The sequence below is a fragment of the Chaetodon auriga genome, chromosome 7, assembly GCF_051107435.1.
Source record: "Chaetodon auriga isolate fChaAug3 chromosome 7, fChaAug3.hap1, whole genome shotgun sequence".
NCBI classification, from domain to species: domain Eukaryota; kingdom Metazoa; phylum Chordata; class Actinopteri; order Chaetodontiformes; family Chaetodontidae; genus Chaetodon; species Chaetodon auriga.
Genome location: NC_135080.1, coordinates 12,325,920 through 12,353,394, shown reverse-complemented (window position 1 = coordinate 12,353,394; position 27,475 = coordinate 12,325,920). Strand labels below are relative to the sequence as shown.

Genomic DNA, 27,475 nt, shown 5'->3' with positions numbered 1-27,475 from the left:
AACTGTTCAAGCTTTTGGTGTAACCATGCCATTGATTTAGCCAGAGATGATACTAATCATACTGTATCTATAAGCAGGGATGCTCAACTTACAGTCACAGTGTAATGTGTCTGTGAAATGTTTACTGAGTTTCATGTGACATTAACAACAGTGTGAATCTATTAACATCTCTTGGACTGTTAAGAAAAAAGTGTTCTTCTGTATGTGTGCTCCTACTGATGTGTCAATGTGAGCTAAATACAGGCTGGAAAGATGATTCAATTAAAATGAAGCGTGAAAAAACTTAGTGCTAATTGCAGAAAAGGTTGAGTTACACAGACTCTACATACCTACTGAATCATCACATCCAAATCACACTGTCTTACAATCAAAACATGCCATCGTTTTAAGTGCTTTGATTGTGCTTCCATGTTCAGTAACTCTCTCTTAGATAACACATGCTTTCAGCTAATTATGGTTTTCTTTTCAGCCGATGCCATACTGTTCAATATGACTTATTATGAAACGTTTCCATCCGATTATTCTCAGTTATACTAAATTTTGTAAAAATCTCCACTCTATCTCATTGTCTAAATCTATGGTTTATTGCGGTCAAACCTAGAATATAAAACTCTGCACAGATATTCCATGAATGTCTCTCTTCAACACTGCATAGGACAAATGTGGATACATCTGTACCTCTGTCAAGGCTGGGTCTTGTGTATTTCAGAGCCATTTAGGACTCATATCCACATAGTCACAGATTTTTCAATGAATAGGAAAAAAAAATAAAATAAATCCATTTGTGTGTGAATTATATGACTATGCTCCTGCGAGGACGAGTTGTAATGTCTTTGATCAAAGTCTGCAAAAAGAAGACTTCAATGTGTGCAAAGGAGCTTTTACAGGACTGAACCATGTCGTGATTTTATCATACAATTTACCTATTCTGAAGGAGAGCGGGCCACCAGAGGTGCTTCTCACCCACATGGCTAAGAAGAGCAGAAGCGCCCAGGCTGTGAGCATCTTCTATGACTCCTCATGGGTCCTGCCCCGGGGGTGCCCCTGTCACAGCCACCTGGAAAATAAACACAGAGCACATAGAGCAAACCATTTAGAGGCAAACCAACAGCAAGAGGGACACATACAATCCAAAGCTGTGCAGTTTGCTGTTAAAGCCTCCTCTCTCTCTCTCTCTCTCTCTCTCTCTCTCCATCCATCTCTCTTGTTGCATGCTGGGAGAGTGTGAAACTGCTGCTAAGTGAATCTGAGCCCAGAGGAGTTCTGATGACTTTTTTTTCGCCCTTATTGCTGTTTTTCTTTTCTGCATTACTGGATTACAGTGAGTTTGCTTCTTGGGTTTTTGTTGTTTGTGTTGGAGGTGGAGAGTCAGGCACCTTCGTCATCTCTCCTGCACGGAGGCAAAAATCAAATAAGGTGACTTATGAACTGCAATCCAAACATTTGTTCTGATGATGGTCTAAAGACTAAAAGCTCAACCTCATTCCTAAATCCCTGCACTGAATTTCAGTGTCGAGAGCCGCCTTCTCTCCTCTTGTTGTTCACTTATCTTGCTTAAGGGCACCTCAGTGGTGGCCATTTAGGAGTGGCAAGCATTACTCTTTCACTTCCTCTACCTAGATTTATGCTGCCAGTACAGGGATCAAGCTGGTCACCTTCCAGTCACAAACTGCTTCTCCAACCTAGACCTCCATCTTGCCAATGCATAAAATAATCCCTTCATGCACTTCTCACAAGCTTTAAAGCTGTAATATTGTTATTACTGCAAGGGCACAGCCTGGTTATGGCAACCTGTCATACGCGTCATGTGTGATGTGTTCATGGTGTCCTCTGTGCCCTCTCTTTCTCCACAGGCTGTCTCAGTATCTGCTCTGCTGTCATAGGTCATTCAGTGATGTTGATGAGCCATCGTTTGTCGTTTTTTTTTTTTTTTTTTGATTCCACACGCTGTCCTACCTGCTCATTGTTTCCATCTTCCTTTCATAGTAACAGTGGTTGACTAATAGGGGGGAAACAGGCTGCATAAATGCTTAATAGCGGCCCAAATCTGGGTGCCAAAGGCAGCTGACAACTGCTGGCGTTGAGCTCTGTCTCCTCTTTTGAAGAAAACAAAGAGGGTCAGCTTATAAAGCACATCACTTCTTTCAAGCAGGCATCCAAGGCTCAAAATGCCCTGCGTGTTAATTCATTACTTTGTGTTCTCAGTGATTCGTCTTCTGTTTATTCATTTCAGTCACACTATGATGAGTTTACGAACTGTGTTTAAACAGTAATGGTGGGAGGGGAAAATGGAAAATAGCTGTAGTTGCAGAGATGATAAATCAGAAACAAGTTGTAGTTCTCCTTGAAGAAACCCACTTCAGTGAGGATAATGAGGTGCACACTGGAGCCTTTGGGGGAGCCGGGGTACATTATGTTCTTGGTCATGGGAATAGCTCAAGTGCAGGAGAACCTGGGCCTGTATTTATCAAAGATTTCAGCAGGGCAAATCATTCCTAATTGACCCACAAGTCAACCCGTGCTGGATACGTGCATTTGGTCCTACTTTTAGGCTTCTGTATTTTATCACCCCTCTAAACCTAAGAAATTACTCTCATCTCCTCTAGGATTTAGAGGACCTGCAGAGCCTTTAGGAGTTCCCAGCAGGTTGACAATGACAGGAAAAGCATGCACACTTATTCCAGGTGGGGAGATATCACAAAACATCTAATTTAGAATAACAAGCTTCTTCAAGCACAAAGACAGAATTGCAACTTATTTTGACTGATTTCGTCCATGTTGTGGATAATTGCTCCATCTATAAACCAGGGCCCACACTGCAGACTTCTTTCATTTCATGCTTAATTGCAGACATGGATATAAGAGTTTAAAAGCACAGATTTTATAGCAGCTGTGATTGCATCTAATGCTCCTCAGAGCTGCTGCACCATGCATATTCAATTGTTTTTCTAGCTCTAAAATAGATTACCGCAGATTAAATAAAGTAGACTAAATTACACAAAAGGATAACAAAAATTCAACATTTATTGATATGCATATTTTATACTTGATCTGTGACCAAATCGTAGGATAGCACGAGACAGACATACCCCAACAGAGCAGAGCAGACCAACAGCAGTGCCACTGATCAATCAGCCACGTTATTACTATAGCTAAGACACGTTTGCATTTATACAGTCACGCACTACTTGCAAGACTATCTAATGTTTATCTCTAGACTAGATTCAATTGGTTTAAAGTGGCTACAATCAATATTTTAATCTAAAATTGCTTGTAGTCATGAACCTATAAAGAACCGTGGCATGAATCTGCAGCTCCCCTCAGTTTTAAGGAACTTTTGGCTCTCTGTCGTCTTTTTCAGTGTCATTTTCATGGAAAAAGCTCAAAAACGCAACAGTACACTACCTGTTCAGCACCAAAGAGAACAAAGACACAGTTAGCAACTAGCTGGTGAACATGGTGGAGCCTACAGCAGCTAAAATGCCAAAAACAGGGCATTGGAGTGTTGGACCCAACTTCAAATGAATGATAATGTTGCTCCTTGTCTGCAGCTGGTTACAAACAACTTTGCCATATGGACATAAAAGGTGAAGATATGTCAAAGTTGTGTTCACCATTGGTTTACGCTGCCCCACAAGTGGCTTGATCAAGGTCAAGCTTTGTTATTAGGCAGCGAAGGAGTGGGTGGTTCTGGTAGGCTGAGACAGAGGGCGGTGTCTTCTCTTTTGTCAGTGTTTATGGTGCAGAGGTTTGACAACTTTTAAAGTTGAGAGAGGTCAGCCACGAGAGGTCAGTGCGGCCAGCGTGACAGAACTGTACTGAGAGGAAACTGGAACTGTATAAAGGACTTAACTTTGGCCAGGACAAACAACGAGTCTCTTTAGACTCACCCTTCCAAATATAGTAAGCCAGTTTGGGCTGTTAGATGCACGGAGGACAAAGCATCCAAATGTCAGACAGTACACCTGTGAAGATGGCAGACAGCAAGATTAGCGCAGCCAGACTGAATAAACTAGAGCTTCTATTTCCGTACAGGCACAAAGCCAGCAGAGGTGCAAATGTAGCCACAATGTCATTTTCATCAGGAGGAAGTCCACTGTTTGTGTTTGCACCTGTTGGGTTATTTCGGTACATTTGTCTCTTGAGTGGTAGGTGTGGTCTAGATTTGGGGAAGTGTCTGAAGTGTCTGAACAACAAGTGGAGGTCCTCACAGGTTTTCGTGTGTACTTCTGTAAATTATACACAGTATAAAAAGTATGTTTTAGGTCACTATCTGCCTTTCTACATGAGAGGTATCTCTGCTTGGCGCAAGTTAAGAACAAAATGAACATCTCTCTGTGTCTCTAGAATCACTCGGCCAATCAAGTCTATTGAAGGTAGAATCCATGTGATACATAGACCAAATGCTTCATGTAGCAGAAAAAAGATCTACAGCTACAGTACCATGTGGTGGATGCCATGTACTAATGAATAGCTCCTTTGGATGGTGTACCTTTATAACACACAGTAACATCATCAAGACTCTGCCTTTCAGTTAACAACTATCAATTTAACTCTGCAGTTTCAGGATGGGGAAGATGTGCACTCTGTTCTTTCTTAGTAACTCCCAGGAAAGTGCATGAACTGTAAGTTTGAAACCATATGAGCCAATGACAACAGTACAAGTCTGTGATTATCATTCAATACAACTGTCTGTAACCCTCCTAAGGCCCTGAAAAGTTTCACTGAGGGAGGAACTCTATGTCTTCTTACTGAACTTCTTTAACTAAAAGAAATGAAATAAAAAAAGATTTCCTTTTTAGAAACAGTTAAAATAAACATTAAATAAAATATATTCAAGCATTAATGGCCCACACTTGCAAGAGGAAATCAAATCCCCAAACTCCAACCTGCACTGTGATAAGAGTTTCCAGCAGGTTGACTTCAATCTCATCCTCCTACCGTTTATTTTGTCGGTATTTAGGTAACATTCGGTGCCTCGCTGCCTGTGATGGGCAATAAGACAGATCCTGTGAGTTCTAAGACTGCCTTACTGAGTTACTGCTCAGGAGAGCCCTGGGGAACAGTTGGATAGGACTGTCAACACATCAAGATGATTTCACAGACCTTTCCTTGGAAAACTATGCAAATAACAGCTGTCAAAAGTCTTCCCCTGAGGTTCTCGGAAGAGGAGAAAAACAGAAAAACAGCATCAAATGAGAGGCCTGTTCCGAAATTAATTGAGTACTGAAAATTCCTTGCAGCTTATATCGTTATGCACACAGGGGGATTACTGCGCTTTATTGTTCAATTAGCCTGACTCTAGAGCAGTATGGTTTAAACAATGTAAAATGCGTTCATAGAACCAACAACTGATAACCTAAGGAACAAGTTTGGGAACAGCAGCACAGGAAAGATTCTACAAGATCAGACAGATTTCGATTCACAACACACACAACTGGACGATGGACTCAGCCTGCACATCTCGGAGACAGTAATTGAAAGCTTGACCATGTCTACAAACAGGACACTATTTGTTTTACTGCAACTGGAAGTGAAAAAACAAAACAAAAAAACCATACACACAAAGCTGATTCGATGTCCTTGAAAGCAGCTATAGCAAATCAATGTCAGTGGTACCTCAGATATGTAGCAGCGGCGCTCACAGGCTAAATCACCATTCAGTACAGACAAAAGCCTTGGCTGGCTTTAGACTGCGGGGCAATGCAATCTGTAACACTAATGGTTGTTCAGTGAGATCCACGTTAGAACCCTCATGTTAGAGTTCAACACAAATTCCAATACATTCAACACAAGGGTGACGTGAAAAGTGTTGTTTTTTTTAAACTCCTCAATCTGTGATATCACTTTGAGTCCAGCGTCTGATCTGAGAACGACAAACACGGATTGATTCGATTCTCTACGTCTGTACTGTGGCAACATAAAACATCGGCTACGTTTGGGAAACAAATCTTTAAAAATAAATGTCAAATGCTGGATTTGGACTGGCCACTGCTGCAGTATTTATAGATTTTTCAGTCCTCATGACACTACCACATTAGACGGAAACCTCCTGACAATAGAACACAGTGATGATTCTTCCTGAGCTTCCGGATCGACAACAACTTTAAAGTCCCGCGGCAGAGGCTGGATTGTGGAGGAATGAAGAGAACAATAGCGCAGATTACTTTTACTGTGAGTTGGCATGAATAGGTAGACGGACAGGCAATCATACTGTATAGAGTTGTACCCATTGCATTTTCAGTATAAGCCTCCCCTGAATACTGAATAGGCTGAGGATCGTGACAAATAAAATGCCAGCTATTGTAACTCTCCTTTTGTTTCTTTGCTCACAGAAAAGCCAGTGCAGGCTGAGATGGTGAGATGAAACGAGAGAAAAGGCGGCTGCAGAGTGATCATAGCTGTTCTGAACAAGGTTTTAAAAACAGTGAGAGGGTTTCAGATAGAGAATAAAGTATAATTAAGACTGTACTTTGTTCATTCAGAAGGAAAGCTGGTCGCTCACTTTAAAAGATTTTATTTCCCTTTGAGAAAGTATGGTGGACGGGGCGAAGAAGTGAAGGGATGAAGACAAAAAACCCCAAAAAACCGCACTGAATGTTATTCAGATCTGCTGCTGAACCAAGACAGTGCTGACTGGAAAATGTGATGGTAAAATTGCTCTTTGTTCATTAAATGGTAGGCAACTGTTTGCTTACACATTAGCCACTGCATAGGCTCTTTTTGTTTATTTTGTCTTCCCGCAAAGCCCAAACTCAATTAATACAGATTTAAAGAACTCACAACACTCAAAACATGTAATTAGTTGTAGCGAGAGACAGAACCTTTCTTTGCAATTCATGTTTTAGTGCAGCTAGTGTCACAAATAAAGAACTGGAACAATATGCAAAAGACTCAGATAAACAGGTTAGAGATGGTAGTAATTACATGGGAATAATGTGGGGATTGGTTGGATTTGCATGAATTCTTTCAGCTGCAAGACTGTAAAATATTGAAAAGACTGATAAAAGAGGTTCACATTCAAGAATGGTATGGCAATTCTTCCTTATGACAAATTATTAATATGCTGTCTCCACTGGCCGGTCCATGCTTGTTCAACAAAAACAGCCACTTGCACAGGCGCGTGCACACATGCAGACTCACACACAATCCATTTTTGGTAAAATCACATTTTTATGAAAGCCACAGGGTGACACCGACCGTCTTGCAGCACATACTGCTGTTAAGCATCAGTGTCATAGTTGACAAACAGGCCTTTGTATTTATACAGCATAGGGAGGAAAACAGACACTCTGAAGCAATTTAATGATTTTTCCTCAATCTCATTCTCAAATCTCAACCCCCTGCTCCCTGTGTTGTGTGAAAATGTGTCTCAGAGTGTGTGCAACCAAGTGAAATGTGCATGCACAGTATATATATATATGCATTAGATGAAATTTTCTCCAAAAATAAAAAAAATCAATGAAAAAGGTTTAAAATGTAGGGATTGTAACTACTGCAGCAAAGTATCAGGGCAGTTTGTGAAGGAGTCACAAAATCAAACCTGTACAATTGGCGTACACACACTTTTGGGACACTCTGCATAACTTTGAGTGAAGTAAAAATAGCCAGAAAATCAGGAGTTTCACACAGGATAACGGGGCTCGATTCCCGTGTGAAACCAATAGTCTTTTTTGATTGTTTTAAGGTTAAAAGGTTAAGGTCATTTTAACTCAAACCATATTTCTTTCCTAAAACTAACCAAGTGGTTTTGGTGCAACTGTCATCTGAAATGTTTCTCAGCAAGTGTTATCTTCAAAGTATAACTGGATGTTGCATATTTATTATTGCTACCTTAACCACAGAGCAACGAGGGACTTCCAGTTGAAATACATTACTTTGAAAGTCGTCTTGAGTGTTGGGGAAAGAAAACTGAATATTCAGATTACATTCTGTGACTATTTAAAGAACTGTTGTGTGTAAAATGACACACCTGCAGAGAAAAACATTCCTTGTGATTAAAACCTTGCAGGCACATTATTACAAACTGCACCATTTTGGCTCCGAGTTAAAATGCACCATTGGAGCCGCAAGATGCACAAATATAGTGGCTACGTTTTATTGCAGGTGGGGCATCCAGATCAACACAGGAGTACACAAATATAAACGGAGAGCAGCTCTGGCTTCAGAGAGTTGCAGAAGGCTATAAATACAAGAGTTTTACTCTGACCCTCACCTCACACACACACACACACACACACACACACACACACAGTGGTGGAGGGGGGCAATGTCTTACTGACTGACTAGCTGACACCAAGGTTGACCTTCGATATCAATTGTGTTGACTGTCTGGCAACAGCACCAACTTGTTCAGCATTCCAGGACACCAGCGTGGTATTAATCCTGATTCTCTTACTGAGCCCAAAATCAACCACTCAGCATCCAGTAAGAACTCCTGTCAGACACTACAAGAAGAGGTCTCAGCTTGACAATCAAGATCATGAAGATCAACGATTGACAGACCCAAATGGTCTGGCAGATGTCTGACTTGCCTGTCAGAACAACAGTTTACACAATCCAAATATCAAACCTGCCAATCACACATCAAACGTTGTGTAATTCAATTGCAAATGGACCATTAAAAGTGACAGTTTGAACCAAAGGCAAGTCAGATGCATAATGAGACTGACAAATTTGCATATATTCATGTGCTGTTGCATTGGGAGTCTCAGAACTGGCACAAAAGCAACTTGTAGATGGAAATAAGTGATGTGTGACCAATGTTCAAGGAGGTTTGAGAGACTGTCACAAGCTGCAGAAAATTAATATGCATGTGGTATGTATACTCCTCGGGTGAAAATTTGCAGTGAGTTCAAAGAGAACGTCTGCCTGTTTGTTTGAAATGTCTAGACATGAGAATAAACAATGAACTCAACAAAGGACAACGTAACAGGTATTTGTATATGGAAAGTATCGCTGACAGCTCCATTGTTCAGTTCTCTGAAATGACCTGGGATGAACTGAACTGTAGCAGCCAGCATGATGCTCACCAACATCTCCCAGCAGTAAACACACATTTTATTAACACCAAATCTCAGCAGTCTCCTTGTCAGGGGTAATACAAGGCTGATGGAAACCGGTCTGATGCTGCAGCAGCTCATGAAATGGAATCAGGACATCCACGAGCAGTAAGTCTAAGAAAACCGGACTTACTTTACTCTAATCTAAGAGGCTTCATCAAATCTGCTGACTGGTGGGGAGCCTGGGGGATTTGCAGGCATTGCAGAGGTCCATTTAGCCACATTTTAGTGAAAATACCAGTGTTTGTATACCTCAGACCTGAAATGTGCTTGGTGAGTTTTTCTACAGTATATTGTTCTGCAGTTTTTAAAGCGTTTCCTTGAACAATCTAACTGCATCAGACGTGGTTTCCTCCTTTCAACCCCCCACTCTAACAGAAGTACAAACTTTCTGTCCAGCATTTAAGGCTACAGGGCGACAGTAACTGAAACAATTTCCGGGTAAAGTATGTAAAAAGACAGCAGACTTTGGAAGTCTAGAAAAGAGAATCAAGCAGGCAAGTGATGTAACACTGATACGATATTCTGGAAGGAAAAAACATAGCAGCGAGTCTTACCTGGCATGATTCTGAAAATACGGTTTGCTCTTTTCTTTCTTTACTGGGCTTGTACGTGTTGTATAGCAATGTGTGTCCCCAGCGTCTTCGTCTGAAGCAAAGGCACCTATTGTTCTGCCTGTCACTGTACTTGCTATCTTTGTAACAGGAGCTGAATCAGCCTTGCCATTCTGCAGTTCTGGGTTGGAAACCCACTGCATTCATACCAGCGCTGCCAACTTACCAAGAGCCAGAACAGGCTAATACTGTACCAAAGCAAATGATTGACTAATCTGAAAATGTTATTCATTCATTTTCCACACCAATTTACTCATTATGAACAAACTGGACTCTTATGCAGCATGCATCTGGCAGAGAGCTGAGAGACTCCACTGTCTACAAATAAACAAACACACTCCACAAATTCACCTACTTTGCATGCTTTTAAATGTGTGAGGCAAATGGGAGGAGTCCCTGGATCTTCTTATTCTACAGAACAATGTCCATGTCAAAATTTAATGTGCTGTTGGCATACACACGTTCAGACGCACAATAATTACCTCATTCAAGACTGCCATTGACAGTGCTGTACGACATGATACTCTCATTTACAAATTATGACTGTTGCGCAACAGCGCCAGTTACAAGATGTTGAACAAAAAGCTGACATCAAATATACAAACACGTTCACTGAAAGCAGCATGAAGACGGTGATACTGTAAAATGTGGAGTAAAGTTGCAATGAACGGTGGTTAAACTGAAAATATGAGCAAAACTGATGCAACCTCGTTCAAAGATAGAGAGGCAGAAAAAAGGCAGAGTAAAGGATGATCTCAGGTGAGCCCGGCCCATCAATATTTAACAACATTTTCATAGCAGGTGTAAAAAGATTGGGTTTGGAAGGTAAAAGCGGGGTTAGCAATAAATGGCTCCACATTATGATGACGAGAGAGTAAAGTAGAACCACCCTTGAGGAGAGTAACCTGAAGTTCTAATTAAATGATGATCTCAGATATTTGTGTTACTGCTAGTTGAAAGTCCCAGCTTCAATTATCTCCTCACATAAATAAAGTGTCAAAGGGAGCACTGCCCTCAGGCCACTGAGACCCTGCCAGTGTTTCTCAGAGTAGACAAATCACTGCAGCCTTTCTCCTGCCAATATTGTCTTCAAATTTATGAGTCATGCCGTTCTGACTGTATGTTGTCATTGCCACATGTGCCGTCTAACAATGGGTTTGTGCATTATTAGTTCAATTGTCAACCTAAGGCAGTTACTGTACAACTTTACAAGGGGAGAAGAGAGGGGAGGACAGGACAGGACAAAAAAAGAGACGAGACGAGAGATGGCAAGGACATCAGGAGCAGGCTATCAGGAGCATCCTCCCATTTTCCCTCACTCGCTTACTGCCAGTCAGACCAGATAACAAATAGCTAATCAATAACTATCCCAATGGGGGGAAACATACAGATGCAGCAACGCTCTGACCAGCATCCACAAACGGTCTTACTCCATTTCTGTCATTACAATTCAGACTATTCTGTGAAACATTTACAGTAGGGCTGGGACAATACGCTTACCTCAGATTTCGACAAAACTGCACACAACAAATGTGAGACTTTACATTAACATCCTTCATAAACGAAACTGAACTCGAAAAAAATGTCAAGTCTTCTCTCCTGGTACACAATGTCTCCACCTAGTGGTGGCTGTATTATTGCACCCATTGGGAGTTTTGAGTTTGAGTTTTGACCCTTTGAGGTTGCCGTCATTGGTCAGTGTGGAGTGTGTAAGCTGCAGAGTAGCCGACTGAGACAGCAATGTGATGTCAGCAGCTGTGAATTTGTTTTCATGGAGAAGAGGAAATACATGCCTGTAAGTATGAGCAAACGTAAAATGGATCTTTTGTTAAGACAATATTGTGGTCCTGATGCTAATTTCCACGTTGAAGGTAACTCCCATTATGTGTTGGTATCAAGCTAGTGGACTACGCAGTAGTTATTTTTACACACACACACCGTCATCAATTCACGTTTCAAGGAATCCATTCAGGAATTACAAATAAGTAAATGAATCTTTCACGTGACCTTTGTAAGTATACTTCTATGTGTAGACTGCTTTTGAAGATTTGTAGTGCATGTCTGCCAAAAGGTGAGAAAAGAGAACAAGAAAATGTTGAATATTTTATCTTCCAAGCTGAACTTCCTTCCAAAGCCTCCAAGAAGTTTTGCACCTACAAAGCTGTGTGTCCTCAACCTGACTAACACCACGTCCCCATCAAATCTGCCATTCAGATTGATCTATGTGATCACTGGTCATTTCTAACAGCATATAATTATGTTAAATACATAGAATTAGTAATGTAATGAATATTGTAATAACTGAATAAGTGTGTATACAGCAAATACAGCATGGAGAGTCCATTTGTTCTTCTGTATTCTGTAATTGTCGAGCTTTTGTGAATGTAAATTGCATTGCACTGAGCATGAGGTGGAAGAGGTCCAAAACCTTTCGAGGCATTATTTATATTCTTAATGTAATCTCTTCAAACAAAGCCATGTTTATGTTTAAACACTGAAAAGGTTTTTTCCACAAAAAGACTTTAACTGTAGTAATCAACACAAAATGCTTCAATTCTCTTCGCTCAATTGATGAGGAGCCTGTTCTGAGGCATGTTTATGCAATGCTCATGAAACGCTGAAGTGCTTTATTTAAAGCTGCTGACAATGAATTTCAGCTGCTTAGCATTTGCATTATGCAAAACATACACAAAAAAAACACTTCAGACACTGATTTAAGATACGACACGCATACTCTGCCCAAGGGACACACACCCTGTGTGTACAGAACCAGATATACACATACATGTACATATATATACGCATATGTGCGTGTATAAACACACATACGTGTATATGTATGTATGCATGTATGTATATATATCTACACACACACACACACACACACACACACACACACACACACACTAAGAGTTTATATAAGGCTTTGTTCTTCCACAATTAAAATCAGCCTTAAAATCACACGTTTCTTCAGTGGTCCAGAACAGACAAAGCAAACACAGGCCATTTAGCATTTTTTGCATTTTTAGCGGCCACCCCCGGGATGAGCGAGGCGAGGGTATTCAGTTGGTCTGAAACCTCACGGCTAGATTTCACTAAATCCTACAAACTGAACGTTTAAGCGCTTAATAAACCAAGAGAGCACAATATACAATCAGCTATAATGAATTCTTATGGTGAAACCTACAATTGCGCCTGATTGGTGCAGTGTTTTGAATTTCCTGGAGGTGCCCTGTGGAACTGCACAGGCCGGATAACCTCACAAGAGGCCTGTGGAGAAGCACAAATCAGTGTTATTTCCTGAAGCGTAAGAGGGGAAATGAAAAGAAAAGAGAATGAGAGGAAAAGGGCAGAGCTGAATCAAAGATGAATGGATGTGGAACAAATGCTCATCTGATCTATGTCTCCTCAAGTGTCTCCCACTCCCGGCGTGCTCCACTGCTATAACACAAATTCTGCCTGTTACCTGTATATGAGAGTGTATGTACGTACACACACAGGTCAAACTGGTGTGTGCTTGACCCTAACCTGTGTGTGTATTGTGTGCTAGTGTGTATGATGCCCTTCACGGTCTGTACTAAATGACTCAGACCCACAGGATGCTCCAGGGGGAAATATACTCAATCATACTGTACAACACTGCAACACCAAGGGCAACAGAAAGTGAGGCAGAGAGACAAGTCCTAAGCAGGCAGACAGTGCAGCCTGAAAATCAGCTCGTTGGCAGACTCCGGCAGCTATGGCTCCCAGTTGGCAAAATGCATTGGAGGGAAACAAGCTTGATTTCAAAATCAATGTCCCTCCAAATCTTAACAGCTTGTTACTCTGGTTAAACAGCTGTAAGGGTCAAACTGCAAGGTGCATTTGTTGTGTTTTTTCTTAGGTCTGTGCTTAGTTTTACTACACAAATGCAGAGCACAAAAACTAATGAGGTGTACAGAAACTTGCAGAAAACATTTTTCTTCCGGCAACTTTAATTTCTGAATCCATTGTTTCTTTAAGAGGGGACACGTGGAGAAGCCATGTACATGGGATAATGAACAGTTTACCCAGAGTATTTCTCCTTATTATCCAACATTTGTGCTAATTATGTTTACATTTCAAATATTTAGTGGACAGTCTCAGTCAGGACTTGGTATGCAGGCAGGTGGTTCAGTATTGCTCAAGGGGATTTTTAAACACACACAATGCTGCTGTCCTCTGTAGAAAGTGAACCTGCAGCCTTCCAGATGTGGCAAAGCCTCAGCTACTCTTCATGTTCCAGTGGAAACACTAGAGTGACCTTACACACTAGTTTTTCAAGGAAATTACGTTGCATACCTACAGGCGTTATACAGAAAACAAACTCTGTTGAACACTGTGGGTGTGTCTCGGGAGCTTTGATAAAAACAGTTTTTTTTTTTTTCACCTTTATTTACTTTATCTATTGCTGAGAATGGATCATTTTTGTTAGCAAGGCTAAGATAAATACAGTTGGATATCTAGCCCAAGGATACATCCTGTGGTGAAAACGAGGGAGGGGCAAGTGGTGCTAATTAGCAGCCCCTGGAAAAACAAAGATTGAAGAAGGAGCTCCGCTAGTCTAGAACTCACCTTTCCCAGTAGAAGATGAAGTAATGTGTCCCTGATTTTGATGTGCTGGAATTTAAATGAGGCACTCTGATTTGCACCACCTCAACTGATAAAAAATAATGCTGTTCATGATCCGACTTCTGAAATTCAGAGTGTGTATCAGGTTGACATACATTTAGATATGTTTTTTAGCTTACAGTAACCATAAAGGATGCTGTTGTCATACTCATGAAACCCAAAAACAAAAAAGGTTTCATTAGAAGTGGTAAAGACGCTCCAAAATAAATGACTTCTGGTGAAATCCATGTCACAATTGTGCCTCATAGACCTTCAGCGCAGTCGACTACGACAGATCCTGAGTTGTAAACATGACCGTTTTCTGCTGACAAAACTTCCCCCTGTGCGTAGCTCCAACATCTTCTATGTACGTTGCATTGTGGGACAATAAGAGTCTATCAGCACTGCAGCTTTTGTCCATACTTCATTATCCTACATCTCCACTGTGAATGCATACCCAAACACACAAAACGCAGTTTTAATCAGCAGGAGTTGGAACACAGCTACTGTTAATTAAATAGGACCCCCATTAACTGAAGTGCACATGGAGGAAAAAACAAAACTGACCATCAATTACATCAATTCAATCAGCTACACATGCAGGCGAGTCATGTATGTGTCTATTGCATGCATGGTAATGTCTGTATGTGTGTCTCGTGTAGTTAAATAGCTGCAGTGGGTCTTCATCCCTATTGCAACTAAGCAGCCAGTCTCTCACTCACTCTCTGCCTGTCTCTCCCCCGCCTGTCCTAAAGGGCCTCAAGGTCCTCTGTGCCCTTCTCCTAATGAGGTACAAGCCAGAACTCCATCTAATGCCACAATTACAGGCATATCTATGAGCTCTTGGGTTGTTTTCTTTGCTGAGTGAAGCCACAGCCATAAAGGACACACTGCGCTTACCCAAGCACTTTCCCATGACATACGCATCAAAATTACTCCCATCAATATCAGCCGGCTGACAAGCCATCCTGCTCACACTCAGCCACTCTGGGTGACTAAACCACTGCTAATTTTTAGTACATATTAAGCATGTGGAGCTTTTGTTTGCCCTTGACTGATTTTAAACTATTGCTATGTCTTACAAAATGACCTAAACACTCAAATATTCTTATGTATTTTAATGTTGGAAACAAAATAGCCCAGCAAACATGTGGACATTGTCAGTTTTATGTGGTGTAGAACACAATAAAGTAGGATAGCTATTATCATCACAGCCACGTAATCACCAGCAACATAGTTCAATATTGGTATTTAATGTGTGTGACAGTGCACAGACGACCCATGGTGAAGCGATGAACAGGGATGAATGAAATCCCTTTGTTAACTCTTGCATGAAAATGAAAATGAAGATGGTGGTCACTGTCAGCTTGCTTATGGGATGGAGAGTGTTTTGAATGTAGATTTTGTTGTCCATTAATTCATTCAATAGGTTTAAACCATGATGTCGATGTGGGTCAAGTATCTTATGTAATTAACTACATGCTTTTCATCTCGGCACTTGTACCCACAACTAATTACTCTGAGGCTGCAACTATAATGACACGAGTCAGTTGCAGAACGCCTGATTCTTTGTTTTAGATACTGCCGCATTAAAGCCTACTGAGAATTCATGTTTCAGGGCTACCATTTATTATGTGCTGGGGAGAGAGGCAAAGGTGAAAGTTTAGTTTTTTTGACTGTTTGCAAAAATGACACACTCATCTACTTAAAAGGCCTCAGATGTTGTCCTAATTACCTCAATTAATCAATCAGGAGTTGAACCGAGCAGCCAATGAAGTGCTAGAATGTGCACAGGCACAGCACAACAACACCCGCAAGGAGTATGAGACATCAACAGAGGCTGCTGCAGCCACGTCTGCTGACCGTGCCTGAGCAGCCATTACCGGACAGATGTAGACATGTTGTATGACTATATACCATCGGTTTTACAACTCTGCAATATCACTCAATTTAATGCCCAACATTAAATTGAACCCACTCAGTACACCACCCATCACTGGGCTTAATGGAAGATGGAAACCAGGCCAGGCGGTGGCTGCAGTGCATCTGCAGCAGTTCCTGGAGGTATCTATGCTGTGTAGGTATCATATTAAGTAGCCATGCTAGTCATCCATCATGGAAGCCTGGCTGGAAACAATCACAGATTTAACCTGCCTCTGTGGCAGTGCACCGCCAGTGAGAGAAATGGCTTGTACCTGCAGGGTGGTGGATAATGGTGGTGAGCATCAGAGACAGCAAACAGTGCTTTAGCAGCAGCTCAGTATCTGTCCTAAACCCAACCAACTCTGAAATTATTCAAGAACACCGGACAGATCAATAAAACCTATGTGAAAGCAGACTATTTGATTCAGATGCTGAAGCCGCTGAAGTGGTTCTGAGGGGTGCTTTTGATTCAGATAGAAATCACTGCGCTCTACAGCAACAGGCACAAAGCACAAGGTCACATGCACAAGGACAATGAGTTCCTATAAGCACCCTTATTTTTTCATATGTATGCACAAGATACAGTGCTAAAATGGTTAGCTGAAGTGGACAATAATTAGACGGCATGGTTAGAAATCATTTTCTCTCAACAGCGGTGCCAATCACAGCGGCACATGACAAAAATGGCTGACTTACTAATAAAGCTGTCTGTGAGGAGCGGGTGAATCATGGAGAGTGGTAAATCATGGAGAAAAGGTCATGAAATCTTTAAATACATTTCCAATAATGAAATAAACACCTTGTGATAATCATAAATGGCAGTCAAATTCGGCCGAAGAAAGCATTTCCTGAAAGGGGCTCCTGTAACCATGAGCTAACGTCAACAAGAACAGGTGGATGTCAATGTTTCTAATCTGAAAATCCTCTCGTTCTATCTGCCGGGCCTTTGGTCAGGCATGACTGACGAACAAAAACCGCTTGTATAGGATGGAAATTGCTGCTCAGCTAAAATACATCTCTATACAATAACAGTTATAAATAAATGTAGCCTGAAGGTCCAAAACTCATTAACCAGGCGCACGTAGTGAAGTGCATAAGGCTCAAAAATATGCAACAACATGAAAGGAAACACGTTAGTATTTTGATGAATTCATGTGCTTGAAATGGTCAACCTTTCAGGGTCCACAGTCAGATATCAAACATGATTTACTTTCATCAAAATGCGACGGTGGAGCAATTTTAGCAGTGCAAAGGCACCACTGATGAATCAAACCTTCTTGGTTAGCTTGTCTGCTCTCCATCCAGATCAGTACTGTAGACTATGAACGCTCAAAACTCTTTATATCTCGGTATCTCAGTAATATCCTCTCGATGTCTTACACTCTTTTCCAATTTTCCAACGAGCAAAGCAATCACAGAAAGCAAAGGTGTTAAGAGTTTTTGTAGAGGTGTAACATCAGACTACACAGGTCGAACAAACAACCAGTGCTGTCATGAAAAAAAAAAATAGCAAAGGGAGTTCAGAGAAGAGTGATAAACAAAAGACAGGATGAAACACATCCAGCAAGATGGAAAAACAAACAATCAGCAAGCTTTTGGAAGTAATTATAATTTGAGAGGTATTTTGTGTCTTGTCTTCACGCTGCCTTCTAAGCAAACTAATTAAGCAGTACGTTAGGCAGACAGTATAGAGATAAAAGAATAGCAGCATGGGTTTCTTGGTTTCCGTGATCTCCAGTGGAGCTTAGATATTATTCCCAACACTACAGTAAAACGGGCTGTGTGCAGAATTGCATTCAATACTTAGTGCAGAAGCAGTCAGGGAGGTGAGAGATTGAGTCAGTGCAGGAGCTCTGCTTTTAGGTTTATGAGGGATTTCACCTCCAACTTACTTTTTGTCCACTCTTAGGCTTCAAGACACACACTGGTTGAGATGTCCCTGCGATATCACTATATGAATGAGACAAGGACATTTAAGTCCTTCTCTACACAAAAGTTTGTTTTTCTTATCATTACTTCACTTTAATGCGTGATTATCGCTGTGGAGAATGATGTATGTGGAGAATGATGTATGTGCAGATTTTGGGCTATTCAGTCCAGTGATTAAAAATCTGATATAAAAAACATTTACATATTCATAGATTGAAAATATTCCAGCAGAGTGAGTGATGATTTTATATTGTTTTTATTGCATTTGAATGAATGTGTTCTATGATAATAAAATTACTCTTTCTGTGAATGGGGACTGGTGGCTTTGGAGCCATATAACAGCTGTTTCTGGTTAAAAAGACACAGCTGTTAGACTGCTTACACCAGAATCAGCTGAAATGAGTGAATAATTAGACATCATGGTATGGAACATTATCTTATTTATGTATTTTGTAATATGTAGGTATTCTTTTAAAAGACACGTTTATCTTGAAATAGGACACAAGCCGTATGTCTCTCGTATTGGTTTTCCCTTTTACGGACAGAATGCACAAAAACACGCCCCCAGTCCTGAGAAGAGATCTCACCGGGTGACATAGCTGAATACACCTGTGTCAGTGTGTGCTGCTGGTGCAGGGGCTTTAAGCATCACTTAAAATGAGGAAAATGTCACGAGGACAGCCTAGGAATTTAAAGCTTTCATTGGCCTCAGTTTAACAGACAAACTGTGCCCTCTTTCTCTTCCCGCCTGGAAGATGAAAGATAACTAATGGGTTTTCTGATGAACAGAGAGCCCACTGCCTGCTGTCAAGCCTGCTGGAAACTGACCTCCTCATTCTGTGCATTCAAACACACAGAAAGATACAAATACACACCTACACATGCATACACAAATACACACACAAAGATATACAGTATATAACTTCAGTTTTACTCTTTTTATCACCCATTTTAGCCACAAGGAAGATTAATTTTCTGATTAATGAAGTATGCCTCCATAAGTGTCTATGTGGTTTACAGCAGCCATAGATTCTGGAGGCTATGCACATAATCTCGGTGCAGCTACAGCGTGCTGCTCCTCTGCAAACCCTCCGGTAACGTTACAATAATTTTCACAGTGATTCATTTCATGAGGATGTGTGATCTATGGTTGCTATCGTTTATTGTTACTAAAACAGGATTAACTGCACTTAATTACAGCTCTGTGTGTGTGTGTGTGTGTGTGTGTGTGTGTGCGTGCTGCAGTCAATGATGCTGGGCACTGACAACATGGATGTATCTCCAAACAAAGAAAGAAGAGATTTTCAAGGTCGCCTCTGTCTCGCCCGTTTTAAGAGATGTATGGTCGTATTTGAGAGACAACAACATACTTGAAGTCTGCTGCCACAAAGGCAGGCATAGCGCAGGACCGCAGATAACAATAATCAGAACCCACTGTCATTTCCTCTTTTATGACGATTCAATGTGTTACGCTCCGACCTTGGAATAAAACTTCTCTTTTTTTTATTATGAGATTAGCACTGTCTCTGAAAAGAATGGTTCTGGAATATACATGTTATATATTCTATGCACACACACACACAAACACACACAAACCCCTAACCTTGACCCAACCATGTGAACGGCTCATTTCCATTTAATGACACTGGTATGGATGTCTTGTGGCCTTTGTCAACCTCTTCAAAGATAATACAATATTTCAATCCTCAGCATTGGCCAATCAAAGAAAAAAAGCTTTATATGCAGATACATGCTTGCTCTCATGCACACTCAGATGCAAATTCAATAAAAAAAAAAAGGTGTGGACACGTGGGTTGGTTTGCATTATCGTGTGTATTTGTTCTAACCTGAATCCAGCCAAATCAATGTAAACGTTTCACTCAGATTTCTTCATTTTCCAGCCACAGTTGTCATTTTGGTGGGATCCTTGAAAAGTGATTCCGTAGATTAAATTTCATGGAAGAAAAGGCAGATCTGCACTTGCCTGAAAATGGATATTGTGGGTCTCAAGTGGCTTAACTGCACCATATTAGCATTTTCCTCTTATAACCTGGAAAGGGTAAATGCTCAGTGGAAAAGGTCCTAACGAATAATAAATATAACTATGCATTAAAAGAGGGTGTTGCCTGTGGTGCTCTGACAATGACGTAATTCATGTTAAGGTCTACATGCCTGTGCCACACCTGTTCCTTGAGGAAGCAAGAAAGGTCCTGATGGTTTCATATAAATTGTAGCTGCTGGTGGTGGGTAGGTAACAAAAGGGCAGAGGCATCTTGATGAATCAGGGTGTTAGGAGTGTGGGAAATACCGTGGGCCTGAGCGGGGTTCAGAGAAGTTGAAAAGTTGAGAAGGGGAAAGGGGGGAGGGAAAAGGGAGGAGAAAATGTTGAATGTGTGGGCCTACAAAGAAATCACATGGATCAGTAGGAGTCCAAGGCTGTATGTGCGGGTGGCAAAAGAGGAAGGAAGGAGGCAGGAGGGCAGGGATCAAGGAAAGACAGAGGGAGAGGAAAAGTGAAGATAAAGGCGGATGAGGTGTTGAGGGAAATGGAGGAGGGTGGAGAGGAGGAGAAGGAGAGGATGAAGGGCAGAAGGGGGGGAGATTTCTCCTGACACAGCCTGGAGAGATGAGGTGAAGACTGCCTAGCCTTGGTGATCACAGAAAGATTTTGCCATAGTACACACACACACACACACACACACACACACACACACACACACACAGATACACAGATACACAGATACACACTCACACATACACAAAAAGGCCTGTGCATATCCTGTCAAGAGACAAAAGCTGTGACAGGCACCTACTAGGCCCTGTTCCAGCTCTTCCTCTGCTTTACCTTCATCACCAGCCACATCTAAGTGAGCGTGACTATACAGTCTAGCTCAGATGGGTGACCCATTATAATTGAATCTCTGAAGGTGCTTTCAAAAACGTGAGCAGTGACAGAGCATTGAGGAGAGTGACGCTGGCTCCTGCGCAGGGCTTTCTGCTGCTGCTGCCGCCTGAGTGGACCCTCTGCAAATTGCTTTCAGGGCTAAAATTTTCCATCAAAACCATAGAGTTTAGTTCATTTTATCCCACTGCCCCGATCAAGACCTGATTTTAGGGCAATTTAAGGGCCTTGACACAACAAGCAGTCGTGAGCTATCAGGCGTCATTGGGTTGTCCTTCCATGTATTTTCTGCAGTGTGTCTGGCACTAGGTCAGCCCTTATCAGCAGCCATTCAGCTGATTGAACGTGTTGAATATGTGGTGGATGTCATCAGTCAGAGAAAGATGCCTGACTGTTCAGGCTAGAGCACGGCATGCAGAAACTCGAGTTTGCAGAATTAGCTATTACTTTCAGAGGATAACATTGAATCTAAAAATATATGTATCATGTCTGAGAGTTCAGACTTAACTAAGTTAAAGCTCTGAGAAGAACTAAAATCCTTGACATAAACCGCAGCAATAGGGTACAGTTTTAATGAACCTTAATTCCCCGCATGAACTGAGAGTCACATTCAATGCTGTTAGACTTGGAAACCTGATTTAAGGTATTCAGTGGGAGACTGCCACCTTTCTGTTGTCTTGTGGCCTATATCAAATATGGACAAACGCTAATCTGTCTCGTTAGCATCTAATCCTAGCCTGCAAATCCTTCAGAAATCAACCCCTCAGTGTGGCCATGGCAACTACCGGAACCATACATCAGAAAGGAATGGCGAGCTAAGTTTTGTGGTAGTGCCCTGAATTATAAGATATAAGAGCAATAATGGATGTGAAGCAACATCAGTCTCTGACTCAGATCACCTGGCAGGAGTCAATTAGCAGTCTTTGAGATGTTATCTAGCTAAACCTGCTTGCTAGTTATCTATTAAATGCAAGATACTGATGTAATCTCAGGTATTATTGTGATGGAAACTGTGACAGCTGCGTGGCTGACATGCTGACAGCACTTGGGAGCAAATGTAGCATGTGTGAGCGTGGTGTGAGCGCAGCAATTCATCTATGCAGGCTTGGTGTTTAACTATTGGAATATAAATTGGGTGATAAATATCCACATGCGCAATTGGCATGAAAGAAACTCTTAATTTTGGAATGATATTTATGTGATTTACGTGCCTGTTCACAGGGTGTGCTTTAAAAACATTTTTTTTTTTTTTGGGGGGGGGGGGGGGGTAAAACTCTTCAGTTCTAATGTGAATCCACGAAAAAAAAAACAAAAAAAAAAACCCACATCCATCCTGCATTCCAGAGTGAGAAGGGGAAAGATAGAGAGATGCTAACAAACGGGCACTGTTGTGCCTGCAGCAACTGTTTATGGATGCGAGAGAAACATCCGTGTGTTCCACAGTCTTACAGTACTCCAGCACTTGGGGCGAACAGGATCATTAACATGGAAAGTACAATCACTCTCTACAACCTAATCCCAGCCCTTTGTCAAAAAATGATGATGAGGCACTTGGCTCTACAGTAGTTCACCTCCCCCACATTTATCTTTTCTAGAGTAACAGGATATCCATGCAAACCATGCCATGGTTTTTAATATTATGTTAGGTCACATTCTCTTCAACCCTAGAGAGCAGCAGTAAATCAAGGCCTGTCTAAGCTAACAACCCTCAGACAGGAAGCTAGGTGAGGCCTCTCTGCACGATGGCTCCACCGGATTTCTTTAACACGAATATCAAATCCGTGAACGCAGAGTTGATATGCGTGTCCTTGTGGACAGCAATGTACTAAAGCTGTTGAAGACGGTGCTCTCCAGGAATAAGCAAACATCATCTTTTAAAGATGGCTCCCTTCAGAGAGATGCACCACTTGAAGGTGGAGAGTGTAAATGACAAACAATGGAGAGCGGTGCATCTACCCGGGGGAACTTTGACTTAAATTGACAAACAGGCACAAAGAGAGCATACGTATTCTGAGAACAGAAAGTAATCTCAGTGTTTTCGTCCTCTGAATTGATTTGAAAAAAGGTTCAAACCATCCTTCGGAATAAAAATGATCTGGACGTTTACATGAAGCATGGCCATAAAATATAACTTTCTTTCACTGTTCTCATGATCATGGTTGTGGGTTGAAATAAAGACTGACTCATATATTGAGAGCCTCCCCTGCTCAGCATGACAGCCCAGCACAATGCCCACATTACTGAGTGTTCCCAGTGGGCGTGGGACTCCGCCAGAACTGTCCCTTGTCGCCAATTATGTTTGTGATTTTCATGGACAGAGCAGAAGAATCAAAGAGCGGAGAGAGTCCAGCTTGATGACCTCAGGATCACGTCTTTGCTTTTCGCAGATTACAAGGTACTTTGGTTGGTAAGTTTTAAAACAGTTCGAGTATGTTCCTCGAGCTATGTTTTCTGGCTGAATATGCATTTTCATTCACGGGGGTGGATCAAGTCTAATGTCTTGTTCTAAATGGGGCAGAGTAACTGGCCTATAAGGTGAACGTGAAATCAGCTCAAACTTACACTGATCAAACACGCAGAAACCTTCATCTTGATTAAGGAGCATTGATAATGCAAGGCAGGATTAGGGAATTTAATCCTGAAAGACAGGATGAACGACTTTAATCCTGCCTAGATTTATCAGTGCTTTACCCGTTTAAGGAGAGTTAAGATTTCTAAAATAATGACATAAATTCCAGGCAAGTGCAGTATGTATAAATCTTCAATGTAAGGAACATATCAGTCGCTCGAGACTGTTGCAGACGTACCTCAATCAATGCTACACTTACTTCCATCAACATTAAATCTATAACCTCTTCTTTTTCTGTCTTGTGGGATTGTGCATTAATTATTTCACACATTGGCCAGAACAAAGATGTCCTGCTGTTCAATACATCTGAGACTGTGAACTAAGCAGCGAGCTCTATCACTGAATAAAGTAGATATTTCTTGAACCTTGAATCAACCCCCTCTCTGAACATAACAAATTCCGATTTAACCGTGAGGGCGTGAAACATTTTATCAACAGGTAAAGCTCGTGTGTCAAGTGTCCAAATTCTTCGTGGAAAAAAATAAACCCTTTCCTGCAGGTGACAATTTCCTCGGTGTGAAATTAAAGCCTGTCAAAGGTACAGCTTTAAGTGAAATTCAAACTGTTCAATAAGGTTATGAAAAATGGATAAACACAGAGGAAATGGGGGATAATAAGAGGTTTCAATGGTGATGTCTTAACCCCGAAGCTGCAAAGCCACAGCTACTTTGCATATTATTATTGACTTGAGCCCAAGATTATATCATTTTTCCGTATGTGCAATCATGAGTATGCAGGCACACATGCAAATGCATACACGTACACACACACACATGCGCGCACTTATACATGTGCGCGCACACACCAAGACTTATTATGAAATTTCACAGCTCGCCTGTGTGGAAATTTTTTCTGATTAAATTTCATTTACTGCAACTGGGGTTTCATCACCCAATAACAGGCAGGAGAGCTGAAGCGCTGATACATGCTTGGTTCCACCAGGCACCGGGGGAATATCAAAGCATGCCACCTATGCTCTTTTATTTCTCTCCCTCCATCTCTTACTTCTTGCCTCTCTTTTTCCGTCCCCTTCACGCACCTCTATCCTCACCCGCGACCTCACCTCATCTCTCCCTTCTCTCAGTCCTTTTATTCCAGTGAATCTCTTCTTCTCCTCCTTGCTTCTCTTGTTCACATCCCTTTCCCAGCACAGCGGTGTCATGTAAGACACGCCGCCTGGCCCGGCTGACTGACAACAGCCCAGAGAGAAGACCACAACATCCTCACCACTTAAAGACGACAATGACAGAACATCACCGGTCAACAGGCTCCTATGGGCTACAGAGCACTTTCGCATGAGCCATAAAGCAGTGTGACAGATGGTGCCTCGGTGTGTTTCCATAAAGGACTGGACATCAACACGAATGATTTTCACACTATTGCTCAGAACATTTCTATGGACACTTTCTTTAGCAGCCCATGTGCAGTATATTATATAACCTCTTCAGACAATTAACTGAACTCTTCAGATAGCAGGGCTGCAACTAACAATTATTTTGATTATAGATTCGCCTGACTATTATTTTCTCAATTAATCTATGAATGCCAGACACTAGTGAACAATGGCCATCACGATTTCCTAAAGCCCGTGGTGACATTGTCAGATTGCTTGTTCTGTCTGACCAACAGTCCAAAGCCTGTAGATATTCAGTTGACTTTCACTTGGAGAAAACCCTCACAATTTAGAATCTGGAACCAGAGAATGTGCGGCAGCTTTGCCATAGAAATAACAATTACTTATGCTGGTAACTGTGGGTTATCGACTAATTGTCAGTTACTAAGCAAAAATGCCAAACGTTTTCTGATTTCTCTTCTAAAATGTGCAGATTTTCAGCTTTTCACTTTGTTTTGTCATAGCAGATTAAATTTGTCAAAAGCAGCAACTTGCAGACGTCACTGGAAAACTGTTACGTTTTTGACGTATTGTGGACTAAATGATGAATTGATTAATGAAAAAAAGACTTTGTAGAGGAATCGATTGTCACGGTACCCGCTCGTCGGTTGCGTTTTGATTTGAAGCACTGCCAAGCTTCCAGAGGGCAGGTCTTATCTAAGCCTGTCAGATGCCAAGAAGAGAGAGAGGACGAGGAAGGAGATATGAGCACAACAAAGATGTTTTACTGCAGAAGAGAAGATTCTTTATCGACACGTACAATTATATTTAGTACGACGTAGGGAAATTTGTTCTCCTCCAAAGAGGGCGAGCAACCCCGTGGGAAGCAAGCAGAGCAACTGCTAAAAGAGTGTCAAGCACACCAGCATCTCAGAAAGGCCTGCGTCCTTTCTTGATTTTGGCAACAAACACATTCAACATGTGCTGTGATCAGGATGGGTACTGAACACGGTATTGTTAAGGGTGCTAACCGAAATACTTGGGTATTACCAATTACAGAGTCATGTTTTATCAATAGGTGCCATATTTCAGTACTGGGGAGAAAAATCTGGGTGATAGAGTAATGCAGCCACTGTTCAAGTCACAGAGAGTCAGTGCAACAGTGAGTTGAACGCTTTTGTAAGTGTGGTTACACTTTTTCAAGCTTGACGCAGACAACACTCCATCCAATATTTGTAAAGTGAAAAACTGGCCAAGGCAGTATGTCTAACTTGAGGAAACACCTGGTAAAACACAAACAAAATCTATTAAAAAGCTGAGGAGTGTACAGAGTTGGATAGCTTGAAGCAGCCACAGCTAATGTTACCACGCCTGCAAGAGGCAGCGAAGAAACTGAATGAACTTATGAAGGGGTTTTATGTTGTGTGGTGTGTAAAATGTTCTGAATACATAACAAAATATTCTACATAATGATGTTGAAAGTTTGAAGCTTGGACTTAACTTACTACAACTGAAATTACACTTTTGTTATGACAGAGAGAGTAAAGTATAGAAATAATGATACCGAATTCCAGGTACTAGAACCTGACCCTGGCTGAGACCTGTTAGTAGCTGGCACAGCCATAAATAATTAAACCGTGCCACAATACTGAAAGTGATCATTAGGTGCAGGCCTAGTTTCAGCTCAGTCTCTGCCAGCGGTCAGTCCACAACAGTCTGTGCTCTCTATGAGCCAGAGGTTTTACAATCGCTGTTTCTGCTTGAGTGCCGAAAACAGTTTTTTTCACCATAAAATACATTTGTGTGATTGGCCAGGAATAGAAGGTAAATCCACCGACTGGTCTGAGCGCTGCTGCCCACCTACAGACAGTGTGGACTCGCTCATATCGACAGTCCGCAAAAGACAGAAATTTTCAAGCTGTCAGGATAACACTGGTCAATGGCCACATGCCAGTCTGGAAGCTGATCTTGACCACAGCTTGTAAACATGAGGCGGGCGAACATACACAAGCTGATAAACAAACACACACACACACACACACACACACACACTCACAATGGACCCATGCTGAGCTGTCGAAGAGACGGATTGATGGTTCAGTATTTCTTCTTGCAGTTTTTCACAATCTTGTCTAAGCCCTAACATAGTGCCTTCAATCTGTTTCCTAACACTTGTTTTTTTCTTTCTTTCCAAGGAATGTGACTGTTTATTGGCCATGCAGGCTACTTCACAGCAATGACTAACTTTCTAAGCAGTTTCACACAAATCTTAACTGGGAAATTTCCCAGTGCTTCAGTTCAGGGTTAAGTGCTTTGTGCATTGCTCAACAGCAATTAATAATGGAAGAGAGAGGAATGTTTGTGTACTTTATCTAAACTTTAGCTTTCATTCAAAGGATTAGAACTGGCAAACATCACTAAAAATGACTAATATGATATTTTGCATGACCTCAA

The 27,475-nt window shown here is 41.5% G+C and overlaps 1 protein-coding gene across 4 annotated transcripts in view; it reads right to left on the bottom strand.

The window, feature by feature from the left end:
- The window catches only part of grik4 (glutamate receptor, ionotropic, kainate 4), a 263,602-nt gene that overhangs the window by 137,327 nt on the left and 98,800 nt on the right, over nucleotides 1-27,475 (bottom strand). For all 4 annotated transcript variants that reach the window (XM_076735286.1, XM_076735284.1, XM_076735288.1 and 1 more), the window contains one exon: nucleotides 924-1,057. In XM_076735286.1, coding sequence (XP_076591401.1) covers nucleotides 924-1,005 — 82 coding nt within the window. In that variant the 5' untranslated portion in view covers nucleotides 1,006-1,057. The remainder of the gene's footprint in view (nucleotides 1-923; nucleotides 1,058-27,475) is intronic.